The sequence below is a fragment of the Linderina pennispora genome, assembly GCF_002104995.1.
Source record: "Linderina pennispora strain ATCC 12442 chromosome Unknown DL89scaffold_189, whole genome shotgun sequence".
NCBI classification, from domain to species: domain Eukaryota; kingdom Fungi; phylum Kickxellomycota; class Kickxellomycetes; order Kickxellales; family Kickxellaceae; genus Linderina; species Linderina pennispora.
Genome location: NW_024468437.1, coordinates 1 through 19,467, shown reverse-complemented (window position 1 = coordinate 19,467; position 19,467 = coordinate 1). Strand labels below are relative to the sequence as shown.

The following is a 19,467-nucleotide window of genomic DNA, read 5'->3' as shown; positions in this document are numbered from 1 at the left end:
ACATCCTCGCCTTCATCCTCGAGCGCTGCAGCGAGCTCTTCAAACTCAGCATATCCGTGATCTCCTCGACGATCACCGCCGCGTGCGGCTGGTTCAGCGTATACGAGGGAGTGTACGGCGACGCCGCAAACAGATTCCCGTACGCCGCCTTGATATTCGCCAGTGCGCCAGTCGCTGCTGCTCCCGAGGCCGTTGGCGTCGGTGTATACAACAGTGCGCCGCCCGGTAATGGCATCACGTTGCCGGCTAGTGGGTTCGGTGGCGGGATCTCCTCGCGGTGGAAATCAAGGCTGGCTTCACCAGGTACGTCAGCGACTTGTGGTTGTCGTCGCCGTCGCCCCCGTCCTCGTCGTTCAGCCCGCCGTCCTTGATGGCCGACTTGACTTTCTTGAAGATGCGCGTGGCTGAGTCCGACGCCATGACCTCAGCCTCTGCACGCTGGTGCGAAGACGGGCCTGTCGGGTATATCAAGGCTCCGTTGCCGATGACTCCAGCACCGAGTGCCTGCAGGAGGCCGCCAAGACTGGCAAGCTCGCTGTTTGTCGGGTTGGTATCGACTAGAAAAACACATGTATTTTAGATGCATCATGGGATGTTGCTTGCAGGTGTAACTGAAAATGTCCACTTACCAGGAGGGGCAATTGGCCCAGCGTTGACCTGGCTTGCCGCCAGGAACCACGCAACAGCTAGAGCAGAGATGCTAGTGCGTGTCATTTTTGCCTTAGCAAAGAAAGGATGCTTGTTTTGTTGAAAGCTCACGGATTCAATTACCCGTTAATGAAATGGTTCTAGTTTCTTTGTGAGACGCGTGTGATCAAAAAAAGCTCCAGAGAATGAAATTTGGTCAGGGTGTAGTCTAAAGGAAGTATCGTCCACCCCTTGCAATACAGGAACAACAAAATTGGAAAGAGAATGCTAGTGGATGCTCAAGGAGGAAAAAAATTGAAGTGACAAAGTCGAAATAGGTTTTTGAAGAGTGCACCGCGGGAGTAAGCCAAAGTATATGAAGCAAATGCGAGGGAATGTCACCACCTGCAAAGCCCCGTATTGAAAATGTCTTGATGCTAAATATGAGTGCTCTGGAGAAAAAACATACGTGCCTCCCCCATGTGTGCGGGGGAGAGATGTACGCTAAAAACAGGATCGGGCACTGGGCCAAATGTGCTGGAAATACCATCCAGAAACTCCATCTGCGGCCCGTCCCTGGCGCAGTGTGTATGTGGAGAAACATGTATTTTTAGGCTGCGACAAGAAAGTTTCAGCGCGCACTTTAGTAGACACGGGCTTTTTTGCTGGGAAAATAGTACGACGATGCCGCAGTAGGGCTGGGCTGCTTGCTATCCAGCAAAAAGCTACCAAATAAAACATTCTCGCTGATCCCCCGGATGGCTAGCATATCTGGTGAGTTGCCAAGAGAAGCCGCAGAGACACATTCTCTTGGAAATAGGCTACCAAGAGAGCAGCTCGAGTTTTGAATGGAATGTCGAGCGTGCTACTGTTATTTTTCCACCATCTTTGCTTTTTTGTTTTTGCGGAACCTGCGCCCTGCTGGCAGTAGCATCAGGAACAGCCTCTTTGAAGAGCAATGGTTTTGGCTGGAGAAGAAAAGGAACAGGGGTGATTTATTAACAACAAACTTGATCTTGGTAACAGCCCATATTGAAATCAAGCTGCCATAAAGACGCGATGCCGCTTCGCCAGCTCCACCACCACGTCCTGCTCGATGTCGCGGCCCTTTTCGGCCTCTTCCTTGGGGATGTGGTCTCATACGGCTGGTCCGACTCCCTGGTGATAAACCACACCTGCCACTTGCGCGAATGTAGCATATTGGCAATGACAATCTGGTGGCCGTACTTGTTGAGTGCATATTGCGCCTTGGGCACAAGCAGCTCGGGGTCGGTCTCCAGCTTGAACGACACCGTGAAGCACCGGGGCGCCCAGGTGCTGACCAGCGGTGCCAGGAACTTGGGCACCTGGTTCATCCGCAGGGTCAGGTCGCCGTCGCGCGACTGAATCTTGTGCTCCGACATACTGTGCGACGGAATGAAGAAATCGCTGACTGCCGCCGCCAAATAAAACATCGCCGCCGAGCCCAGCGGAGCCAGAATCTGCGAGATTGCGCGCAGCAGAAACAAATAGTCCGACAGCGTCGTGAAATCTACCATCAGCAGCTTGGTGCCAGAGTACTTTTGCAGTAAATGCAGGTCGCGGATTACCGAATCCCGGTACTTTGCCTGGATCTGCACGTTGCCGGTGCCGTCGGGCTCCAGGTAGGACAAAAGCCCACGCGGGTAGTGCCGGTGGAACGGCTGCAGCGACTTGTCGCGGTACAGGAATATCACCGCGTAGCCGGCCGCCAGAAATTGCTCAGCCGAGCTGCTGCCGCGCGTACCCAGGCTGAAGTTGTCTACGAACCGCACTGTGTTGTTCTCCAGGGGCACGGTCGTGCCGCCGCTCGTCACTAGCACGATCGGCTGGTGAGGCGGCTGGCTGCTGACAAACGCACTCACCGCAGAGTGCGCCCACTCCAGGTTCGATGGCGGCGAGTTCTGGTCAAAGTACGTGTCGGGATCAATGACCTTGCGGGATCCGGAGGGCGACAGGGACATTCTCACTAGTGTATGAATGGCTGTTAACGAGAGAAAGAGTGAAGGAAAATGATAACAGGAGATAAGAAACGCGAGGCGTGCGATCGGCCTGTTTTTTCAATGGGTCTTAATACGCACTAAGGAAAAAGCAAGCAGTGGCGCGGAACCCGCCCCTTATCCACTCACTTTTTGAATAGGCTGAAAACTCCAGCAAAAAGGTTACAATAGAGAGCGTGATGTCATCACCGTGATAGGAAAAAGTATATTCCAGAGAATAATGGTTGCCAGCCCTTATACACACAGATGCTCTTGATCTCTAGATGCTGCAAATGCCCAGCGGGCGCGCAGCACTGGATCGCCGAGCGCATCCCGCAGGACCTTTAGCGACGAACACGCGCCCATGGCCCATCTCCAAGCACAACAGCGATGGCACGCGCGCTGCCAATCTTAGCACCTCCGCCGCCTCCGCAAAGCACGTGCAGGCACATCCTCGCATAGCACACTGCCACCACGCCCAGCTTTGCAGCCGCATATTCAATGGCGTACTCCCAAGCCCCCCTGCAACCATTTCAACTACCTCCCGCCGGGCTAGCCGCCGGCTGCTGCGGCCAGCATCTATCTGGTACGCCAATGTCTTCAAGAATGGCAGCTGGCCGAACAATTTCCGTGGCTGCATCAGACGCGACTGTCGCGCTGAGCTCAGTGCTCCAGAAACATGCAGCGAACAGTTGGGGTACTTGAAATCAATGTCAGCAGGAAAACCTCAAATACCGCAGATTCGAATGCGCGAGAAGCGCCTGCGGCAAACCTTCCAGCGTGTGCAATTCATGACTCGGCAGGTACCGCAGGGCGACATCCAGAGAGCAGAGCCTGGGGAAATCGCGCTGGTCGAATGGCAAGAGCGACGCGTCGGTGTTGAGTAACCTCAGAGTATGCAGAGGCGACGCGTGGAAGGCCGGCAAAAGCGATACGGCCCGACCAATGGCCGGGTCGAGGAGAGTTTTTGGAGCTTCGGGAACCGCAGCAGCCTGTCGAGTCTCTGCAGTGCTGGTCCACCTGGGCTGCTTACATGAATCAAGTGGATATCCAGGCACTCAGCTCTGCAAATACCGCCACTGGCAGTGTGCGCGTCCGACGGTGCGCGTGCGTGGTCTCCACAAATGCATTCAGGAAACCACTCAGGGTGATGTTATTCAGGACCAACGACCTGAGCGTTGCGGCGGTCGTAAGGGGCAGCATTGCAAAGTCATGCAATCGCCCGTTGATATCCAATGTCAGCGCCGTCAGTGCCGGTTCCATCATTACCTTGCGGAAGCCGTTGTAGATCGGGAAGATGTCGCTATTTGGACCTGCCGACTGATATTCGACTCGCTGGGCTCCGGCAGCTGCCTTTTCACGGTTTCAAACAACTGCTCGGCGCGGCTCGTCTGATTGCGGCTCCACGTATACTGGCCACCCACTGAGTGATGCACATAGCACTTCAGTGTTCCACCTCCCACATGCGGCCTTGGAACCCAATCTCCTGAAGTACACGCATGGCCATTGTTGGGCCGACATCGCGTCAATCTCCAGCCACATCGTGTGCGGTGCTTTACGAGATGCAGGTTGGTACGCCCTTGCACGTGCCGCGCCGGTAACACCCCGTAGATGACCAGGCGCAGTGCTGGCCACATGGAAGAGGTGCTGCGAGCGCTGCAAAGATGTCGGCTTGCGGATGCTTATAGAGAGCGTCTTGTGCAGGTGGTGGGAGCGCGCGCGCCCATGTGCGGCAGACGCCAGCGAAAGGCTGTAGGGAGCGCAGCGGCTGGGTTGCGTCGGTGCAGGTGCTCCCAGACGTGCTGGCGTTAGCAGCTCGGCCACTAGCATATCGATGAAAAGCTGCTGGAAAAGTATCGCGCTCGGCATGCTGAGCTATGAATTATAGAACGAAAATGAGAAGAAAGCAAGCTTTGTCTGTGCTTTCGTCAGGCATGGAGGGACTGGGCAATACTGCTCCGTGAAGAAAGGCGTATAAATAACTTTTTTTTTTTTTTCGAGTTTTCTCTTCCATCGTAGATCTTTGCTGGTCACGAGTGTGTATCACTGCTGAGATGAGAAAAAGAGAACATTAACACTACTGATCACTCTTCGATTCAGTTTCACTGTCGCTCGGATATGAGGCTAGCACACTCAGCGGGTTTTCCTGGCCACTGGGCTCTTTGGGAACAACTTTTGGCTCTGGTCTGGGTTTTTGGGCTCTGCCTTGACTTCCTTGACAACCACGGCAATTCTGCTCACAAGCGACTTGGCCACAGGCCGCTTCGCTGTGGATTTCTTTGGCACATCCTTGGTGCGTTTCTCAGCGACCATGCGCTGGAATTCAGCGGCTTCCAGCATGTCTCTGCGGCGTTTGGCCATGTTTTTCTCGTGCTCCTGGTCGTCGATGGCTTCGAGGAACTCGGTCTCGTCCTGGTCCAAAAGCCTGATCTGCTTGCTAAGGCGGTGGGATTCCATAAACTCGTCTTCTTTTTTGCGCTTCTGTTCCTGCAGGCGCTCGTAAAGCGTGCGCGGGTCGTAGGAAGGCTCTGGTACGGGCTCGGTTTTGTAGGCTTGGCGCCAGGCCTCTTCCCGCTCTTTCTTGGCCTCCGACAGAGTGTCCTCGGAGACGAACCGTGCGTTAAACTCTCGTTCAGTCATGTGATAATGAGATTGATGTGAAAAGGAGCTTGGACGAAGAGAAGCTAACTGTCGGTTTTTCTGCTCTGTCCTCTCGCCAGTCTTCCTCAGTGCTCGGTTATGGAGTACGTGGCATCGGCGTGGATGGTCAGCGACTTTGTAGCAATGCGCTTCTCCTGGGCGTCGTCGTGGGTGATCCACACGCACGTGCGGCCGGCCAACGCCTGCTCAACCATCAAGGTCGTGGCCGGGTCCAGCGCACTGGTGGGCTCGTCCAGCAAAAGCACCTTGGGGTCACAGGCCAGCGCCACAGCCAATGCAACCCTCTGTTGCTCGCCGCCCGACAGCTCGGGCCATTTCTTGTGCCACAGCTCATCGCTAACCCCCCAGTCCTCGGCGATCTCCACCGGATCATAGTGGGCGCGGCCCTGCTGCGCGCGGAACCCCGTCACCTGATCGAAGAACTCCAGCGGCGTGCCGGGCAGCTGCGCCGGGCGCTGCGGCACATACATGACCGAGGCGCGCCACTGCGGGACCCCCAGGTCCTGCGGAGTCGTCGGCTTGGGTGTCATTAATGTGCAGACGCCTGCGTCATAGGGCGTGAGCTGCGCCAGGCACCGCAGGAGTGTGGTTTTTGCCCACGCCGCTGGGCCCGCGGACCGCCAGCGTGTCGCCCGGGTGGAGCGAGAACGTCACGTCGTAGAAGAGGTGGTCGGCCGGTGTCTTTGCGCTTGGTCAGCTCTTTGACCTGCAGGACCATGCTGTCCGCTGCTGATTGCGCCGTAGGTTGATGCCATTTGCGTGAGGAAAAGAAACAGGATTAATTGTGAGTGGGGTGTATTGCTCAAGGAACGTGAAAAGAAAGGGGCTATGCTCCTGACCGACTCTTGTGCGCTTTTGTGGGTGCGGTTTTCCCGGAGGTGTGTGATCAGCGCCGGCTGCTGTCATTAGAATCGTCCCAGTGTCCCTGCTATGGTAAACTACTGTGGCCCGCCGTTTCTATCAGTTCTCATGGCAGAAAAGCTTGGAGAAAAAAATAGCAGTTTGAAAAAAACGTCACACTGATGCGTTAAGAAAAAGGAAGAGGTTCTCCGCCTCGCTCAACACGCCTCCCCACCCGTTTCTCCTCTTCTTCCTTCCCTGAAGCATTTTCCCCTCGTTATTTTCTATATACCATTTTTTCTACAAAACTGCTCTCTGGAAACACAATTTTTTATTCACGCCTTCATATCAACGACTCTGCACAAAAATCTCACGTAATGGTTGGCATGCCAGAGCCCGTACAGTCTCTCAAATGGCGCGGCCGCGACGTGGTCTTCGTGGACCCGCTGGACAACACTGCCAAGTACTGGTGGCCGGCAATGGTAAGTTTGGCAGATACCCTCCCCGGGTTGATGACTATCGCCCTCCCCTTGTTACATCTGTGCATTAGCACTCAGCATATCTCCCCTTCCTGGTCACATACCCCCTCAACCAACAATCCATTATAGATCGTTCCCACAGACGAAATTGACGCAAGCATGGGCTGCCTATCCCTGAGTGCCGCCGAATACCTGGTCAAGTACTTTGAAGACAACAAATAGTAAGAACAAATGCGCTTTTTCTCTCAAGCTGTCCAGGAGCAATTTTTGCTAAAAGCTAGGCTGGTGGTGGTTAGGAAGCCCAGAGCTTTCCCCCGTTCATTCGTCAGACCAATCCCCGGGAGGGGTGGATCGTGCCCCGACTTCTAGGTGTTACTTACCCACCCTCCCTATTTGCAAAAAGTGATTATGCACTGTTTTTTTCCATGCGCGATTTCGCATACCTTTCTAAACCCAAAAAAACATGTAGTTCCACAGTTCGTGAGCAGGAGCTGCGGGTCTTCGATACCGCCCAGGCGCCGTTCACCGAATTTGCCTCGACGACGCCAGCGTTCCTGAAGGACCGGGCAATCAAAAGCGCCCTGTCGTATCTGAAGACCGGCCACGTGCATAGCAAATTCAAGTGGAAGCTCTGGCAAACAGGCACCGAAACCCTCCAGCTGCCATTCGCTTTATCGCCAGCCAAGACCCCGCCATCATCGCCGCACGCTGACTCCGACTCGGTCACGCTGGTATCGACCGGCAGCTGCTCGAGCGAGCCGCAGCTCATGCCCACCACTCCGCCAACCAAGGAGCCATCGCCCTCAACCCCGGCCACTCCAGCCACACCGGCCACGCCGGCCACGCCGGCCACACCGGAGCAGACCCCAAAGCCGGCGCGTACCGGCCGCCGCGGCCGCCCGCCGCTGTCTACCAAGCGCCAGATGCGTCGCCCGAGCCCTGTACCCGTTGACCTGCCGGTACTGGCTGACGACACACAGTCCCGCGAGGTCATGGATGAAATCAAGAAGGCCTTGGGTGAGCTGGAGAAAATGCAGCGCGAATTCCGTGCCTGCCGCGTGCTGGTGCGCAATGCTGCAAGGGACATTTGGGAGGGCAGTGGCAATGAGTGGCCGCCAAACTCGGGCGCTTCGACGCGCTTTGGTCATAAGCGCAGGAAAGTGCATTGAGTCTTTTTCTCGGAGAACAGCTTCTCTCTTTGTTTGCATGGAGGGCGCTTCACCTCCTGGCGAAAATTCTGATCCGCTGATTTTGTAATTATCCTATTTGACCATAATTTTACCCGCTTTCTCACCATGCCACTTGAGATGCTCCTTTGTGATCCCGGAAGTACTCTTTCGTACTCTGCATGTATCCAAACCACACATACTCTTTTCGCCATGGCCAAGTCTAAGCAGGACAAGGAGAAGCAGCAGCAGGTCCAGGAGATCGAGGCACAGCTGCGCGCATCTGCCAATTCCGCCTCCACCTTGATCAGCTCCTGGCTCGGCGACTCCGACTCTGACTCCGATTCCAACGCCACACCCAAGGCCCGCGAAATCTTCCATGGCCGCCCAGCGCGCCTCGGTGTCGGCGCCAAATTCCTCTCGCACAAGGAAATGTTGGCCGCCCAGTCCGCTACCGGCATTCTGTCTGCCGAGGAACTCAAGCTCAAGCGCAAACTAACCAAAGGTCTGGTTAGCGAAAAACCAAATGAGCCCAAAAAGGTTGTGGAGGAGGAGGAGGAGGAGGAAAGTCGGTCAAGTATTGTAGCGAAGCCGAGTGATAGTACGCCAAAGCAGATGCCCAAGAAGAAGCAGAAGCGCAGTGCGGCATTTTTGGATACACTGGTGAAGCGTAGGAAACGGTAGTTAGGAAACAAGGTATTCCTTGGTAAAATCTGCACATTGTGAATAAAAGTAAGCGTAGACACGATCGATCGCAGAAAACCTAGCGTCCCGCGAAAAATTGAACTACTCGCCCATCGGCTGAATGGTCGCATCGGCGGCAGTGGCAGTGGAGTCGTCATCATGGTTCTTTAGCTCCTCTTTTTAGGGATTTGTTAACAAGAGGCTCTCTTTGAATGTAATTTACGTTATTAGGAAGGCTGTATTTATGATATTGCACCTTTCAGCATCCAAACATACGGGCCCTACATAATATTCTGGCGCGCCTAGTTTACGATGGTGCCGGACCAGTTTGATGACATTACATATGTGCCATGCTAGTGGTGCATATACACTGTTCAGAGTGGCCCATTTCGTTCGTACATCACGAGTATCACACACATGGCATATCATCAGACCGAAATGGTGCCTTAGCGAGCTAGATGCATCAATGTACAACGCAGCCCCCACATGTTTGGGTAGGGCAAAGTACATAACAGTTGACAAAGCTATGCTACGCGAAATCTTATAGCTATAGGCACCGTAGTTACTCTAGTATCCACATATGATATAAATAAAAAAACTCAATAAAATCAATGTAATAATGCTGTGTACAGAATGCAACTGTGTTGAATACAAGGTATACATCCCCAAGAATACAACAACGGCCACATATGCAGCATAATTTGACACACCACTCATGTGTTCCATGTGCTGCCGCGAAAATGACCAGACAAGATTCGTATCGCTTGCTGGCTATGTGCATGCATCAGGGGGCTCCCTGCCTGGCAATGGTAGCTTCAGCAGTCCGGGCTTGCTGAGGCCGAAACCAACGAGGGGGATGGTTGCCGAAACTATATCGATTTTTAAGGTCGCAACTAACTGACAAAAGGACAGGGGAATGAAGAACAAAAGTGCCTGGAGCTGGTGATGATTAATGGGAAAAGGACTTGGCAACAGGCGGTTTTTTGGTGTGCAGCGTGAACTGGAAACATTGGTGGCTGGGTTTACGGGCAGAGATAACGTCTGGTCTTGGCTCTGTATTCTCATGCTGCGATTTTTCCTGTGCATGATCTTTATTAAATCTGCTTGTAATTACGTACATGCAACTGACGCCTACTTTCATCATACTGTGGCGGTAACCTGTTTTCTCAGTGCTTTTTGGTTTCCTGGCACTGGGTTTTGTGCATGTGGCTCAGACCCGCATGCTTGTTATTGCTCTGTGAAGCCCTCAGCAATAATGCCTTTCACCATTTTTCTGATATGCAATTTCTTGCCTGCAGGCTAAATTTGATGCTAATCACGTCAGTTGCGCTGTTCTCTATAAATAGCACCTGGGCTAGTACCTAATTGTTCGTTCGGGAAGCCGTGGGAGCACTCCCTGTCTGCTAGACCATCAGGAGAGGGAGCGAGCAAAACAGGTGCCAGATTCCTTACATTTGGTGATATAGTGTGTATCAGGGGACGGATATAGCAAGCTGAGCAATTCTCATGTTACTGTTCATTTTTCCTCACTGAATATAGGGACCGCCGTTTTTTTTCGTAGAGTGGACCATGGCAAGTGTCTCACTGTGAAGCACGTTTGGGCCACTCTCACTTGGCTGGTTTGTTTTTCTGTTTTCATAAACGGGCTGCAATTGTACGATTTCCACATCGACAATGAAACGGCAAAGTTTCAAATGGCTGTGTGTGTCCCGAAAACCTTGCGAGGCTTTAATACATATTGTCCTTTTTGCCCAAATTTGTTACATTGTATGATGCGCCCAAAAATGTTGCTTTCAGTATACAAGAAAAACATAGGGCCATGGTGCAAAGAAAAGACAACCTCCTCGCGCAACAAAACAGAAAACACACCAGCACACCTCCAACACCAGCTATATAACGAGCTCGAACTGCCTGGCATCAACATCCCACATAGTCTTTTAACGACAACATCTCCTTCACATCCCCCGACACAAGCATTTCCCCTTCTTTCAATCGTTGACGATAGCAAATTATTTACGATGAAGACTACCGCAGCACTTATTGCTCTTGTCGCCCTTGCCTCGGTTGAGGGTTCCTATTACGAGGCCCGCCCGGCGCCTATCTTCCATGCCGTCGCGCCTATCCAGAGCGTTGCGCCAGTGCCAGCTGCCTATCAGGCAGTGCCGGCCCCCTACCATGAGCAGCCGGAGAACAAGCCGTATGCGGAGCACCCGCAGGGATATGAAGCGAAGCCGGTGCCTGCGCCTGCACCTGAGCACATCCCGGAGAACAAGCCTGAGGAGCATCACGAGGAGAAGCCCAACTACGAGCAGCATCCAGCCCCAGCCCCGGCTCCTGCTCCTGCTCCTGCCCCCGCTCCAGCTCCAGCTCCAGCTCCGGCTCCGGTTCCGGTTCCCGAGAACAAGCCTGAGGAGCACCATGAGGAGAAGCCTGCCTATGAGGCTCATCCGGCTCCTGCGCCCGCTCCAGCTCCGGCTCCGGCTCCAGCTCCAGCTCCTGAGCACAAGCCTGAGGAGCATCACGAGGAGAAGCCCAACTATGAGCAGCATCCGGCCCAGCCCCGGCTCCTGCCCCCGCTCCAGCCCCGGCTCCGGCTCCGGCTCCTGAGCACAAGCCTGAGGAGCATCATGAGGAGAAGCCTGCCTATGAGGTTCATCCGGCCCCTGCGCCTGCCCCTGCGCCTGGAAACAAGCCGGAAGAGCACCACGAGGAGAAGCCCAACTACGAGCAGCACCCTGCTCCTGCTCCTGCTCCCGCCCCTGAGAACAAGCCTGAGCATGAGGGGAATGCCAAGTGCGCTCCCCCTGCCCCTGTCCCCGCATATGAGGCTAAGCCTGCTCCGGCTCCGGCTCCGGCTCCTGCACCCGCCCCTGGAAACAAGCCTGAGGAGCATCATGAGAACAAACCCGAGGAGCATCATGAGGAGCACCACGAGGAGAAGCCGGAAGAGCACCATGAGGAGAAGCCCAACTACGAGCAGCATCCTGCGCCAGGTCCGGCTCCTGGAAACAAGCCTGAGGAGCACCATGAGGAGCACCATGAGGAGAAGCCCAACTACGAGCAGCACCCTGCCCCGGCTCCAGCTCCGGCTCCGGCTCCTGGGAACAAGCCCGAGGAGCACCATGAGGAGAAGCCTGAAGAGCACCATGAGGAGAAGCCCAACTACGAGCAGCACCCTGCCCCAGCCCCTGCCTACCAGGCTAACGCTCCTCACTACTAAACAGCAAAGCCTCTTTCAATTTAGACCAGTCTCCTGTACTGTTTTCCTTTCATCCTCAATATACCAAAATTTCTACATTTTCAATATCCCCAATGTGTAGCAGATTGAGTACTGATCAATACTTGTTTGACAATACTAAGCGTGTGGCACTCGCGTTGCAAGCTCAGCCAGTCAGTAAGGTTCTCCTGTCACATTATCGACTGTCTAAACCTTACTGACTAGCCGAGCTGGCATCGCGAGCACTGTAAGTCTAGTTTCAAAATTAAGGAGAAATAATGCGCGAATGTTTTAGAAATCGCTGTTGCTCGACATATCAGCCATGGTGCCAGCCTCGCTGAGCTCCGACTCCTGGTCCAGAGCAAACTGGTCCAGGGCATCCAGAATAGCCTGGATTTTGCGCACAATGGCCTTGCGCTTATGCCTTACAGTCTCATCACCAAAGCTCGGCACCTCATCAAGCTTCAGCAGCTGGCGCTCCAGCACCTCCTGATACTCGTGGAAGACAAAGTTGGTCTTGTTGTGCGCCAATTTCAGGCTGCCGTCCTTGTCGGCCACAAACGACAGCTGCGTGTTATGCAGGCGGCGGTTGTAGTCGATGCGCGCCTTGTCAACCTCCTTCTCAATGTCGCGAAGTGCGCGCAGAGACGCGACCACCTCCTGTGCCTGTCTCTTGCTGCGCTCACCTAGTATGTAGTCCTCAATTGTGCGCACAGCACGCCGCTGCTTGTCCTCCTCGGGCTCGATGGGCTCGGCAATATCCTTCGATTGGCGTGCTTTGTGGTGGCGCCGACGGTGACGGCGACGGCGACGGCGGCGTGCGGCCTCGCAGTCAGGTTTGGCTGTAGCCTCCTGCAAGTCGCACAACTGGCGCTTGCAGTTATCGAGCATGCGCGAGAACTCGCTGTCAGAGGGTTCATCCCCGTCGACCTGCATGGGCTCTGGGCTCTGCCGCTTCTTGGGCTCGACAACATGGGGGGCCTCCTTAGCTCTCTTTTCGGCTGGCTTTTGCGGGCTCCTCTTCTGCTACCGGCCCGCCAACGTCCGATACATCGTCGCTGAATCCGAGCAGCGGGCTGATGGGCACGAAGATGTCGTCGTCCTCGAGGTTGTTGACGCGGTTGCGCAGAGTTGACGCCAGCTTCTTGTAATCGACGGGCTCCTCGACCTGCACTGCACCGTCGTCGGGCTTTGCTGCTTTGGACTCGTCTACGGCATCAACCTTGATATCATCGTCGGTTGATTTTGCCTCATCTGCAGCGATCTCGCCCAGCCGGTCATGGACAACGCGCAGCACGCTGTCGAGCACGGCAGGGTTTGTCTCGCCGGGCTTGAGGAGCGGGAACGGCTGCTCAGCCTCTTCACCCTTGGCGTCGTTGGGAGATACATCAGCCGTGGTAGGCTCTGGGCGGACATCCTCGGCCGATTCGTGCTTCTGCGGATCAGGGCTCTGCGAAGGCGGCTTGGCAGCCACTGGCTCCTCTTTAGACTCGATACCGAAATATGCGTTCAGGAGATCAGCTAGAGCCGATTTCTGCGCACGTCTGCGCGCAAGGTCATCATGCGACTTTAGCTGGCTGTCCAGAATATGGTCGAAGAAGTGGAACGGCGGGTAGAAAGCCCCTTCGCCATCAGACTTGCTGGTCTGGCGCTTCTTGCGCTCCGCCAATTCCGCCTTTTTCTGCTGCTCCAGCTGCCTCTGCTTTTCCTCCTCTTGCAGCCTCTCCAAATACGCCTGCCTTGCCTGCTGCGCGGCAATTCTTGCACGCTTCCTCCTCTCCAGCTCCAACCTATACTGGTACTCGCGCAATTCGCGTTCGCGCATCTCCTGGTCGTGCATCTGGCGTTCAAGCAGTTGCCGCTGCAGACGAGCGCGCGCTTGCTGCTGCAGCACGTAGTCCATGCGGGTCTGCATGGAGCGCAGGGAGGGTGAGGCAAAGGCTGAGCGCAGGTCCTGGAAGGCGTCGAAGGGGTAGTTGTCGCTCAGGTCGTCGTCGTTGCTCAGCCGGATGTACGGGTAGCCGGGGACGGCGCGCGAGGGCGGGATCGGCGGCGACGGGGGAGCGTCAAATCGCCGGGCCGGGCGCTGGGCACCGGCGGGCACAAGGCGGATGGGAGTGCCGGAGTCATCTAAGAAGAACTGCATGTTTGTGCGAAAACGTAACGAAAAAAGTAAAAGGCTGGCTATGTATGCCACTAGGGGTTGTTGCGGTTGTTGGAAATAATAAAGCAAATTTGGGATGCTAGGAGATCTGGGCTCTCATCCAGGCCCAAGGACTTATATGCCCGACTCGTCGCCCTGCCGCAGGTGACGTGAGACTGACAAATTCGAGGCTCGCGAAGAACACTGGCGGACTTTTGACAAATCAAGTATGGTCCACCAATCACAGGCCGCGCATGAGTCTACAGTTGTCTCGAGACTGGTGGAGACTTCTGGAAAAATGCGGTAGGATCTAGAAGCAGCCCGTGCCTTTGTCAGCTAGATAGGCCGTCCGGCGGATTGTCATAACGAGATATGGCGTCTATTACCATACTGTCACAAATGCTATGTAAGAACATTTACCTCCGGCGGCGGCTCCACAGGATGTTGAAAACCAGCGACGTGATCGACGCAATAATCGCCGGCCCAGCATACCGCAGGATCAGCTTGACCCATGCCACCACGCCTCTGCGGCTCTTGACCACAGTACCGCTCGCATTCCGATGCGACACAGCAACAGCCGGCGGCGCATTGCCCTTGCTGCTAATTTGCGTGGAACTGTCGCTGTTGCTGGCCTTGGCTGGTTCAGTGATGCCACGGGTTAGCTGCGAGTCGAGCACCGGTGGCAGGACAGCGAGCTGCTTGTTGACCTTGGCCAGCGATCGGGCATGGCCTGGGTGGCAATGAACTTGATCACGCTCTTTGGAATCCAGCCCTTCAGATCGCCGTCGGCCAGCTGTACGACCTTGCTCCAGTGCTCTCCTTGCAGTCCAAACCTATCCCGGTCTTGCTTGGATGCCAGCGTCACCAGCTGGCCGGCAATCGCTGCCTCCATGCGCACAATCCCGTCGGCCGTGCGCTCTGGGACACGGTCATCCACAATACTTTGTGTGGCATTCAGGTAGCCAAACTCGGGCTTCTCGCCAGCACCCACCGGAATTGACGCCAGATGAGCCACCAGCAGCGAGTCGCGCGCGGCCGTCGGCCACACGCCCTTCATCTTCAGATAGTGGATGCTGTCGGCCCCATTCAGCTTCTCGACAATCCGCGTTGCCTCAGTCATCTCATCCCAGTCGGGACGCCGCAGGACGTCCGAGAGCAGGTCGAAGGCAGTGCCGGGCAGCGTGGGTGAGAAGAAGGTGATGCGGAAGCAGAAGGGCCGGTCCCGGTGGCCCTGCACCGTGATGTGGTACGGCGCGCCTTGTGACGCAAGCGTCTCCCACGGGCTGTCGCCGCCGGACTCGCCTTGCCTGGCCATGTCCATGAACGTCTTTTCGAGCTTGGCGCACTTTGCAATATATGGGTGCGACTTTCCACCAGCACGGGTCTTTGGCACAGTGACTATTGCTGCGTCAGTGGTAGCCTTTTCCTCTGCCTTTTTTGGCTTGTTTGCGACCTGGAACTTTTGCGTGAAATCCGGCTGCTCGCCAACAATCCGAATAATGAACGGCAGCACCGAGAAAAACAGGCATTGAAACAATACGTAGTGCAGTCGATCCAGAGGATACTGCAGCGAATCTACAAAAAAGCGGATAAAAACAATGGGTGTGATGTTAGCGGCATAGAACATAGTCACTCTGCACCCTCCAATGGTCAAAGCGTAGCCACGAAAACTTACACCGATTGAGCGTGGTGAGGAACGGAATAGGAAGCAGTAATGACCCTGCCAGCGCAACTACTGCCCTGGTCTCAGAATGGCTGGCAGGGACTGCTGCTTCATGCTGTTCGCCATTAGTACAGAGTAGAGTAATGGAGGATATAGTAGCTCAAGTGTAAATAAAATTACAATAAAATACTGACGGAATCGACTGTTGGTGGAGAAAAAGCTGGGAAGGAGAGGAAAGTGAATAAAGCGTCGGGGAGTTTCTTCGGTGACGGATTGAAGAGACATTTTCACATGTCCGGGGTTTAAACGGGGAGAGTTTGACAGAAATGAAGGAATGGAAAAATTAATGCTGGTCAGGTGCAAATTAGAGAGCATTGACGAAAATCAGGTCACGTGTAATACCACCTATGTGCATTGACTACCGATGCTGAGGGCAGTGGCAGCTTCGATTATTTTTATTTCGTGGCTGATTAGACAGGAGCGTTGAGGAATGAGAGCCATGGTCAATATGAGTGCTGGATCTGCTGAACAGTGACAGCGGGTAGAGCGGCGGTGGCGGCACAGGTGTTAAGAGTATAGTACCAACGCGAACATCGACGATATTTCTGCTTTATCATTCGTTTGGAAATTGAATTTGGAATACCTCGCCCTCATGTATAGTTTGTTCTGTTGTTTACAGATACGCCATGGGATGCAGATGTATCTGTATCACACCATGATGCGATCTTACTGAAGCTAAACAAGATTCGGTTAGCCCCGCCGTACGGACTTGAGGATTCCACATATCACAGGTGTATCAATAGCGAGAAGAAGCAAGGTATGCCACCATTGACACTACCACACTGCGTGGGATCCCCACATCTGCTAAAAGGGTTTTCCAAACAATGCCCACTCTAGAAAGATTAAATTGAATTTTGGCAGAGGTGTAGTCGTATCCCGCGGCGTATCCACAAACCCACAGAGAAAGCCGCGCATGAGGACAAACGCTATTACAATTATATCTAGTCTAATAGTGGAAAGGAAGAGAGGAAGAACTGTCCTCTACGAGCTCGTCAAGGCAAGCCATAGTCCCATGTTGGAGTGCAGCCACGGTGAAAGCCCACTAAGTGTATCTGTTGACATTCGGCAACCCCATGCCCTTCGGCACCATGTGCAGATCCAAATCCCCACCTGTATAAACACTGTGGGCCGGAACGGCCCCATCCTCCCTTTTTTCTCCTCAGCAAATTTCCAGTTTATTCATTCCATAAAGCTCATAACTACTGGACTCTCTGAAGGTTAACAGTATCTATGGCAATGTGTCAACAGCAAGACGAAGGTCAACGGTTGTACGGCGATTCCAGCCATTAGTGGGAATAGCTGGCACTTTCTTAGTGCGGCCATTGTGGCTGTCTATCGGAGCTAGGTTATTTGAATACTAGAATTGCTCTGCTCGCAATGCAAGCTCAGCTGTAGTCAGCATGGTTGACACGTCGATAAGCTGGCATAGGCCGAATGTATGCACGCAGATGCTGAAGTGATTTACCTTGGCATCATAGTATCGGCTGTCTTTGGCAAATCTGTACTTGGCATCATAGGCATTGAGGACTGGTGCCAGCTTGTTGTAGATTGCAAGCATCGGTGGGTGAGCACACTGAGATCAGGGTGCCTAGAGGCAACTGCCTGGCGGAGCTTCTGTGAAGGTGTACAAATATTGCATGACCGCTAGAAGCTATATGGCCATATTCAATAGTGCTCATAAATAAATATCCTAAGAGCGTTGCGCAGCCGGTGATGACCACCATGATGATGCCATGGAAGTTATCGGGCCGACCGACAATGAGAGCAGCTCTTGCGCTGAACCAATGGAGATATCTAGTGGAGACCTGGGACTACTACAATACCAGCTTGTCACCCTGGTTTCACCGATGAGGTCAATGCTGCACAGGATCAAAAAGGAGTTTACGGAGCAAGTCGCCCAAACTCGTTTTGAGGTTAAAAGAGTTTTATCTTTAACTAATAAAAAGGTTCCAGAGGACGATTAGATACTTTTTGGACTATAAATTCTTACATATAGGTAAAGATGTGAAGAAGATAAAGATAGTTTTAGAGAAAAAACTTTATTTGCCCATCCACGCAAACTGCAGCTTCTGGTAACCGCCCGGATTGATCAGGCAGTTAATCAGCGTCAGGCCATCCGACTCTAGCGCCTGCTCGACAGCCTTGCTCAGGTCCTCAGGCGTCTTGACCAGCACGCCCCTGGCGCCAACAGCTCGGCAATCATCTCATAGCGCACATCGGGCGTCAGCGCCGTGCACGGCAGCAAGCCTTCTTCTCAAGCTCGTCGTATTCGCCCTGGTCGAGGCCAAAATAGATGCCATTATTGTTGATCACAATGACAACCAGCGGCAGCCGCGAGCGCACAGCGGTCTCCAGCTCCATACGCTGAAGCCAAACGCCGAGTCGCCGACAATGGCCACCACGCGCTGCTCCGGGTAGTGCAATTGTGCGGCAATGGCGAAGCCCATGCCCACGCCCATGTTGGCAAAGGTCGCACAGTCCAGGCGGCGCCGCGGCTCCTGGAAATCATACACGGTGCGGGCAATATCCATTGTGTTGGCGCCCTCGCTCACCAGGACCACGTCGCTGGGCAGCTTCTGCTTGATCTCGTAGAATGCCCGGTGGTACGTCATTGGCGACGCATCGCTATGGTACTTGGCCTCCTGCTTTTCGCCGTTGCGCCGCGTGGTCTCTGTCAGCGAACGAACAAACTCGCTGGATTCGGGATCAGCCACAAACGGCCCCTGCAGCGCATCAGTAAGTTGCTTGACTACTAGCGGCAGATGCCCTGGAGTCCGACCTCGACTGGCACGTTGACACCCATCTCCTCGGGGTATGTCTACTTGGATGATTTTGGTGTTTTCGTTGAACCGCCGGTCCGAAATGCAGGATCCAGTTCAGCCGTGCGCCCAGCAAAATCACAACATCGGCTCCCTTCAGGGCCAGGGAGCGCGCGCTAGACGCATTCCTCGGGTGCGCATCCGGGACCACTCCCTTGCCCATGGGAGTCGGCAGGAACGGCGCCTGGTATTTGTCGACCAGAGCCCGGATCTCAGCCTCAGCACGCGCATATGCCGCGCCCTTGCCAACCACGATCAACGGGCTCTTGGCCTCAGCCAGAATCTCCGCTGCCCTCTGCACATCCGCTGGATCAGCCTGTGCAAACGTCGGCGTAACCTGGCGCACGCGCACCACAGCAGCCTCCTCAGCTGTGCCTTGGATGAAATCAGCAGGCAGATCAACATATGTGGCCGCCGGCCGTCCCGTGACCGCATACCGGAAAGCGCGCTCGACAGTCGACGGGATCTGAGCGATCGTGGGCGGGCGGGCCGAGTACTTTGTGTATGGACACATCTCCACCTGCAGGCACTCCTGGAAGGCACCGGCGCCCTCAAGCGTCGTCTCGCAGGATCCGCCGATCAACACCAGCGGCCACGTATTGACCTGCGAGTTGACAACGCCAGCCAACGCATGCACAACGCCCGGGCCCGACACGACTAGGCAGACACCCGGCTTCTGGTTCAGGAAGCCCCAGGCGGAGGCTGCGTAGCTGCATGACTGCTCGTTGCGGAAGGCGATGAACCTTATGCCTTCGGCCTGGATGGCATCGGCCACTTCGACAACCGGAATGCCGACAATGCCAAACACCACCTCGACGCCCTGCTGCTTCAACGCCTTTGCCAGAACCTGCGCGCCGCTTAGTGAAGTCATTTGCTAGGAATTTGTGTGTATGAAGTAGTAACAATAGGCGCTTAAAACCGGGATGAAGGGGTGAGAAGAGGATAGTGTGTCGAGTTTGCTGTGGAACCTGCTCGATAGAACAAGGCCAGCGCGCGTTTTTATGCAGCCACCTGGGCTTATCTTACAACTCACGGGTTTAGCAAAAACGTCATGGCCAGTGGCGATGGCGCAAAAACGATGTGCGCGGTTGATACTTTTGCGGAATTCCCT

General features: G+C 54.6%; 3 protein-coding genes across 3 annotated transcripts; 1 reads left to right on the top strand and 2 right to left on the bottom strand.

The window, feature by feature from the left end:
* Positions 1-246: 246 nt before the first annotated feature.
* DL89DRAFT_289128 (uncharacterized protein) lies at positions 247-942 on the bottom strand (the record flags this gene model as incomplete). Its single annotated transcript, XM_040889939.1, has 2 exons — positions 630-942; positions 247-557 (listed from the first exon to the last, which is right to left on the bottom strand). Exons 1-2 carry the CDS (start codon positions 712-714, stop codon positions 247-249), a joined length of 396 nt encoding a protein of 131 aa, XP_040738974.1. The 5' UTR covers positions 715-942.
* Positions 943-2,830: 1,888 nt separating this feature from the next.
* Positions 2,831-4,577, bottom strand: DL89DRAFT_273299 (uncharacterized protein; the record flags this gene model as incomplete). Its single annotated transcript, XM_040889054.1, has 8 exons — positions 4,122-4,577; positions 3,957-4,066; positions 3,725-3,927; positions 3,645-3,686; positions 3,351-3,597; positions 3,248-3,293; positions 2,983-3,222; positions 2,831-2,938 (listed from the first exon to the last, which is right to left on the bottom strand). The coding sequence occupies exons 1-8, from the start codon at positions 4,491-4,493 to the stop codon at positions 2,831-2,833; spliced, it is 1,368 nt and encodes a 455-aa protein (XP_040738973.1). The 5' UTR covers positions 4,494-4,577.
* A 5,841-nt stretch (positions 4,578-10,418) lies between these two features.
* On the top strand, positions 10,419-11,698 carry DL89DRAFT_273296 (uncharacterized protein; the record flags this gene model as incomplete). Its single annotated transcript, XM_040889053.1, has 1 exon — positions 10,419-11,698. A coding segment is annotated over exon 1 (1,202 nt), but the record flags the coding sequence as incomplete, so codon positions are not given.
* Positions 11,699-19,467: the final 7,769 nt, after the last annotated feature.